We start from the raw sequence: 7,559 nt of genomic DNA on the forward strand, positions 1-7,559 counted from the left end.
ATGGCTTCACTAATGGCACATCAGCAGCTGCAAGCACATTCTGCCTGCCAGTGATTAGGTTTCTCCCAATTACCCTTTAGAGCGTATCAGGACAGCTGCCATTTGTCTCAATCCACAACGAACAACGAGCAACAAGCCAAGGGGCACGAATCTGACAGGAAACAGATGCCCCAGCCAGGCTGTATCAAACCTCTCTGCTCGAAAAACACGCCAGATACACGAGGGGATACAGTTGTAACCATCGAGATACAATTGTCCGCTAACGGATTTCTTAGAGGGCCCCTTGGTTTCTCTCCTTTGTTACCCGTGGAGTTGACAGCCTGAGTTCAGCTGGGTTAATGCTGAGACACTCTGCTACAGAATTAAGAGGTTCGAAGGAAAAACGGGCTAGAAATTAATTTTTTTTTGTTCTTTAGCACCTTCAAGCTGAAAGCCATCAGATGCCGTGAGGTGTGGTGGTACCTCCTCCCCTCACGTTCCAGGGCATAGAAGCCCCAAAGGGAGCTGACCCCTCATTCCTTCCATTTGCTGTAAACAGCATTTGATGTATGCACTGATTTCACCCCAGTATTTTAGCTAGTCCATACATCTGGATAAACTGGCACAGGACACATCACTGCTGCATCTGGAAACCTTCCAGATTTCACTGAAGCAATTAGGGAATGTTGTACCAAGCCCAGCAGCCCTGGTTCCAAAGCCCTCCCTCCCAGCTCTCAGGCACATTAAATTATCTCATTTGGTCCTCAGAGGGCAGCATCACTTGTTTTCCTTCAGTGCCCTTCTCTTATTGGATGACATTTCCAAGGCATGTGTGTATTCTTCACAATACATTGCACCAGCACAAGAAATCTCTGTTTCAACTACACGTTCCCCAATACTGAGAGGGGACAAGTTAAAAAGAGAGTGCACAAAATTCTGCCAGCGCTTTGTCAGATGCAAACTCACCTCCTGGGGAGGAATATCGAAAGAGATGGTTCTCATATCGACCTTGATGAAGCTGTCTGTGCAGGGCAGGACGAAAAACAAACCTGTGCCAAAAAAAATGCGTTGGAGAAGATGTGAAAACGGGAGATCAAAGGAGAGGAAACTCGCTGCTGAAATCAGCTGCAATCCCAGCACCGAGCCTGTGCAGCTCTCTGGGAGGAGCTCAGCACCACAACGCTTGTCAGGGCTGCCAAACCAGGGCAAGGCTTTCAAAAACACGTGGGGAAACTTCAGTTTTGTCCAGGTACCGCTTATTTAGAGATTTTTAACGCTTGGGAAAAAGACCCCAAAGCTGTTAACAGCTCACTTTGAAAAATGCCCCCCTACAGAGTTACTTGTGGGGCCTAATTCTGGCAAGCAGAAAGTATCAACCTCCTTTTGTTCACCGATCATTGAAATCCGTGAGCTTTACAGCAGTGTGGAACATTGCAAAACCCGGGTGAAATGAAGCAAGAAGCTCTTGCCCCTTTCTGTCACTCTGGGCAGCGGGAGCAACAGCTGAAAACAACATTCTTGCAGGTGCCAGAGTTTCTAATGCACACAGGCAACTTTTCAAAACCATCAAATACTTTAATGGCTTCTGTCACTTTTGAAGGGCACCAAGGCTCTCAGACCAACTGGGTTTTAACTGATAGATCAATCTTCTTTTTTCCAAGTGCATTTGATGCCATTATTCCTCCCTTTACATTCAATGCTTTTGACTCCACCTGCCCATCACACATTACCAAATCAGAGCCGGGCCAGGCTCACGGATAATTAGTGTAATTAGCTGCCTTCTCCACAGAAAGGATGAATCACAGAACACTCTGAGCAGGAAGGGACCCACGAGGGCCATCGAGCCCAACTGCTGTTGTAACACATCCTCTTACTGGAACTTACAGAACGCTTGAGAAATCCATTCCCCACTCTCCTGCAGTGCCCCTGCCCAGCTCCTGCTGTGCCAGAGGCTGATGAGAGCAGACCCTCCCCAGGACGTACCTGGTCCCTTGGCTCCCCCCTTCAGGATGCGGCCCAGCCGGAATATGATGGCGCGCTCGTACTCCTTTATGATCTGCAACACATCGAGGGGGGTCATGCCGGGGTCTCCAGAAGCCACAGGATGGATTCCAAACTATCACACACCACTCTAAGACAGCCTTGAGCCTCACATTTAACACACTGGCTGCTCTTGAGAATTTTAGCCTAAACTTTATTGTCTAAGAGCAAAAGGAGAAATCAGGACGATATTCCACAAGAAATACTCCTCAGACTATCACCAGGATGTCACCTGAGCAGGTCCACGCATTAGCAGCTGCCATCAGGAATATCCTGGCAACAACACAACAAAGTGCTGTATTTGTGACCCAGCAGGGATTTTTTTCCAGCTCCAAATCTGATGCTGTACATCAGCCAAACCAGGAGGAAATAACTCCTCCTGCCTGGAAACTGGGAACACCAAGCTCCAAGTGATCCCAGATGACACAGTGTCTTCAAATGTGTCACATACAGCCACAGCCAGGGACAGACTTACATATTTATAATTCCACACTTCATAGTTAGACATATGCATAGATAGGGGTCTCCTTAAAAAAAATAAAAATCAAAGTATCAGTCCTCCAAGAGTAATTGTGGGTTCTTGCAATTAATTCTGACCTCCCAGCTTAGCTCACGTGCCACTGACACCAGGGCAGACGTAGTAAAGACGTCAGTGCGTGAATCATTTGGACAAAATATTGTAACAGCACTTTTGTTTTTGGTGTGAAGATGAATGCACTGAAGAGCTGGGTCTGCTGCACACACTGCCTGCTACAGTTCAACAGAGAGCAGAGTGGGATTAATTTGTGTTGAAAACAAGTTACTCAGACTGAGAACAATAATAACCGCTCTGCATTGCTTAAAGCTTTCATGCAACTTAGCAGTGAACAGTTTTACCTTTATGCACATCCAGATGGATATGGGAAATGTAAGAACAGTGAAAACCAGCGAGGTGATCACCAGGATCCATCCACACACACCGAGGCCAGAATCGCTCTCCTCTGCAGGGAAAGAGCAGAAATGTCCCGATTTTTAAAACCAAGAGTGCCTGTTAAAGAAAGCGCCTAAACTGGGTATCTATGTTGAATATTCCTTGAAATAAGCCACTATTAGCACTACTCCTCTGGCCCAGAGCATTCTGTTTGGATGAGAAGTCAGATTGTGCCATGATGGGGTGTGTTTCACAGTACAAGAAGTGAGAGAGATGCTGTCTTGTGCGAAACCACCTCCAACCATGCCACTGGAATTCTCTCCCGAGTTAAAATGCTGGGAAGCCCACAGCTCGGATTTATAGCCCGCCGTGGTGTGCAAACCAAGATAACCTATAAAAAGCAAAAATTCTTGAGCAATCTCTTTAAGAGATAAACCACAAGGAGAGGAATATAAAAAAAAAAATTTAATTGAATCAGCCTTCAACGCCTTTGATGCTGACGGGAACAGTCACCGTTACTTTAGCAAGGATTTATCACTTGGATCATCAAACAGTATTAAGAATTTATAATACACACTGAGTGCTGGAGGCTGAGAGGGTAGGGGAAAGTTCTCGTTAGTGCTTGAGGTGTGGCACACCCTCCAGCTGGGATTTACTTCCTCCTGGAAAGGCTCCACAGTCCAAAGGAGCACATGGCTGTCAAGCAGCAAAGACGTGCCTGGGCACCGGCAGAGGCAGGACCTTCTCCCAACCCTGCCAACAACCACCTGACTGAAAACAAAATGCTGCTTTCAGTGAGATCTGAAGGTCTTCACAGATGCTCCTCAGAGCCTTTCGCATAGGAAATAGCCAAAATCACGACATCTAATAACCAAATCTACATCTAATGCCGTTCAGCCCGTACTTTACTGTGATCACACAGGGGCTGCAGGAGAAACCACATCAGCAGCACGTTTGGGAAGGGTTTGATGAGTCCGAGATGAGGTTGGCACCAGTGTCCATGGTGAGGAATTAATAACTAACATAGTTACTGCATGAAATGCAGATCCTCTCCCAGGATACCGGCACTAACATGTGCCATTAGGCACGAGGCCCAAACAGGTCTACAGTTATTTATACCACAACTCAGATTACCCAGCCAAGGGCTTCCTATGCAAAGCCATCTTATATTTCCTCCTCTAGTTGCAAATGAGAAGACCATAAAATAAATCATGACTTTTCCGTTGCCTGAACAATGGAAGCAACAGGAAAGCAGTCCAGCTTCCAGTGACTGAAACTGGAGTCAGTTCTGTGATTTCAGTGCATCATCTCCAAAACACCCTGACCTGGGTCCCTCTCACACCTGCTGACCGCAAGGCCAAAACCCACTTCATTAACGACACCAAGAACTAATAATTAACTACAACTCCATTGCCCCACTTGAGGAAATATAACTGATTTCTCCCACTCCCCCCAGTGTCATCTACAGACCCCTGTGCTGCAGTGACTAGCACCGGTGCTGTCAGCAAGCAGCCAGCCCCCAGACCCTGCCCCATCTCATTTACTGGTGCGGCGCCCCGGGAGTTACTCATGTTGACTCTGCTCATCACTATTTGCGTAGCTTTCCCCTCAGCGATCCGTGTTACCGCACGGCAAAGGAAATCCCCAAAACCCCCCCCGAGCTGCGCCAGCGGGGTGATGCTCCGGCACCTCCCCGAGGGCGGTTTGAGGGGCCGAGACACTGCCGGGAATCGACACTTGCGGGAATCGTGCCCCGTTAGGCGGGCGGGGCAGCGGGCGCAGCCTCCCGTTAGCCGGGGCTGGGGGCTCAGACCCCCCTATTAACCGCGGCTGGGGGTTCATTGCCCCGTTAGCACAGTCTGGGGGCTCAGAACTCTCCGTTATCGCGGGCTGGGGCCGCTCCGGGGCCGGTCAGACCCCTCGGCGCCCGGGGCTGAAGGAACCGGCGGCCGCTCCTCGCTCCTACCGGCGGGCTTAACTCCGCCGAAGGATCTTCAAACTTTCCTTCGCGGCCAAATAAGACAATCACCGAACAGTAATTCAAACCGAAACAAACAAACAAACAAACCCAAATCGGGGAGAAAGACCCGAAGGCGCCCCGCGCTCGGAGCGGCCGCTGAGGGGCCGTTTGGGGACAGCCCCCTGCCCGCTCCCCCTGCCGCCGTTACCTGGCGCCCGCCGCGACTTGGGCGGGAGCCCCGCTTCATGGTCTGCCATGGCCGCCGCGTCCCCTCGGAGCCCCCTCGGCGTGTCCTCGGAGCCTCGGCCGTGCCCGCCGTGCCCTCCGCGCCCTCTCAGAGCCGCGGCCGGTCCCTCACGGCTCCCTCAGCGCCGCCGCCGCCACGAGCCCGCCCCGCCCCCGGAGCTCTCGGGGTGTGGCCGCGGCCGCCGCGCGCCGCCTGCCCCGCCCCCGCCGCCAGGGGGCGCCCCCGGCCCTGAGGGGATGGAGGGGCCGCCATGTTGGGACCCTCTGAGGGGATGTGGAGGGGGGGCCCTGAGGGGATGGAGAGGGATCCCTGAGGGGATGGAGGGATTGCCACGGCGAGACCCCTGCCCGCAGCACTGGGCTCGAGGGGCAGCGGCTGGAAGCAGGCCAAGGGGAGCAGGCAGGGCAGGGGCGGCAGCGAAGGCACGAGGGGACGGCAGGGAGGAGCCATCGCCTGAGGTAAGCGAGCCCCGGCAGCCCCTCCTGAGGGGAGCAACAAGGCAATTTCCAGCTGCCCTGGCCTCGTGTGTGGTTTAATGTGCGGGTGGAACAACTGTTCCATGAGGAAAGGCCGAGGGAGCTGGGGTGGTTCAGCCTGGAGAAGAGAAGGCTCCAGGGAGGAGGAGCCCCTTGCAGTGCCTAAATGAGGCCTACAAAGTCCTCGGCAGGGCCTGCAGGGCCGGCACAAAGGGGGTTGGATTTAAGCTAAACTAGGGTTGATTTAGTTTAGATATAAGGAAGAAGTTTTTTGCAGTAAATGAGGGTGGGGAGGCCCTGGCACAGGTTGCCCAGAGAAGCTGTGGCTGCCCCTGGATCCCTGGAAGTGTCCAAGGCCAGGTTGGATGGGGCTTGGAGCAGCCTGGGATAGTGGAAGGTGTCCCTGCAGGGGGCTTGGAATGACAGGAGCTTTAAGATTCCTTTGAACTCAGGCCCATCTGGGATTCTATGAAAGTAATATTTTTGATGGGGGAGGTACGGTCTCACATGAAAAACTGAATAAGGAGCAGCTTTCAAGCTAATAAAATCTACTTTTTAACTGTTCCATTTGAGTAATAATATGCTAATGCACACCGTGTTTCTTTCTGTGATATGCTGAAGTGTGTGTCCAAATTGGAAGGGAATTCTGAGGGGAAAAAAACCCTGCTTTTCAAAAATTCACCTCAAGTTTCAGGTTTTACTGATTTTCTTCCTCACATATTGCAGGACACTGATGGAGAGTTTGGAGCTTTCACCCCTTTTGGAAGATGCCAAGGTTGTGACCTCTGCTGCTTCCCTCCAAAGTCCATCCCACAGAGACAGGGTGAGTGCAGGTTATCACATCACACAAAGGCATTGCCTACCAGGGGCTGTAAAGATTGTTGCATTTGATGAGAGTTCCAAGGTTGAGTTCTGTGTTAGTGTGAATTATGAGGACCGCAGATGAACCCGGGCTATTCTTTAACCTTTACCTCTGGGTGAGATGTTGGTAATCAGAAGGCAGGGAAGGGCACGTGTAGACTCCTCTCTCTTGTTGCACTGTTATTCTGACAGTGTGCAATTACTGATTTGTTCACCAGACACACCGCAGCCCAGGAGCAAAAGCGCTGTTAGGCTACTAAACCACACACCTTTATTGTCAGTGTTGATTTTATTCTGTGTAAGATTCTTCCTTGGAAGAGCCCAAACGGGCAGCCTGAATTTTGCTGTCAGAGAGCAATGCAAGAGGAACACACCTCATGAACACTCTTTCTGGTGCTGCTGTGAACTCTTACTGCCACTTGGGCCTGTTGATTTCAGGCTGATCCAGATGGCCTTTTAAGATTCCCCCTGTCTGTTCTCTTCACTCAACGTGTCTGTGGACAGTTGCCGTGAATGCATTTGAGTGCTGACACCTGCTGTTCTCACGCTAGCAATTCCTCAGCATTTGTGTCCCAGTGTCTACAGTCTTGTTGTGGGTTTGCCTGTACTCTTGGGAAAAAAAAAAAAACAACCACATGGGGTCTTTATCCATGGGTAGGTGCAGTGGATATTTCGACATCCTGCTCAAGTGCCTGACCAGGAGCAGCGTGGCAGCGAGGTAAGGCTTGAGGTGGTTTTGGCTGAGGTGCTTCTCTGAAATTTGAGCTCTTAAGATTTTACAGGTCTTCTTTTTTTCTATCCTAAATGATTCTGTGCCTCTTTCCGTTCCCCTGCCGTGCAAGCCATCCACAAGAAAGGTGGACAAAAATGCTAAAATGTCCCAAACTGCCGTCTGCATTTAACAGATTTTTTGAAACGTGTAAAAGGGAGACCCTTTGAGCTGTCCAAAAGAGAACTGATAAATCATCACTCTGTGCAGGCTCAATTTGTCATCTCCTTGCAGCTCCCAAATACCACAAAGAAACTTGCAATGCAGTAAATTTGGCCACGAGCAGTAAATATCATGGTGTTTTAATTAAATTAGAA

General features: G+C 50.5%; 1 protein-coding gene across 1 annotated transcript; it reads right to left on the minus strand.

Annotated features, from left to right (window-relative positions):
* Positions 1-878: 878 nt before the first annotated feature.
* On the minus strand, positions 879-5,146 carry LOC114072400 (erythrocyte band 7 integral membrane protein-like; the record flags this gene model as incomplete). Its single annotated transcript, XM_027910304.1, has 4 exons — positions 5,098-5,146; positions 2,896-2,999; positions 1,963-2,035; positions 879-1,028 (listed from the first exon to the last, which is right to left on the minus strand). Coding segments are annotated over exons 1-4 (376 nt in total), but the record flags the coding sequence as incomplete, so codon positions are not given.
* Between the last annotated feature and the right edge of the window lie 2,413 nt (positions 5,147-7,559).

This window comes from Empidonax traillii, unplaced genomic scaffold (genome assembly GCF_003031625.1).
Source record: "Empidonax traillii isolate 1590-97213 ecotype Southwest subspecies unplaced genomic scaffold, ASM303162v1 scaffold3123:size15128, whole genome shotgun sequence".
Lineage (NCBI taxonomy): Eukaryota > Metazoa > Chordata > Aves > Passeriformes > Tyrannidae > Empidonax > Empidonax traillii.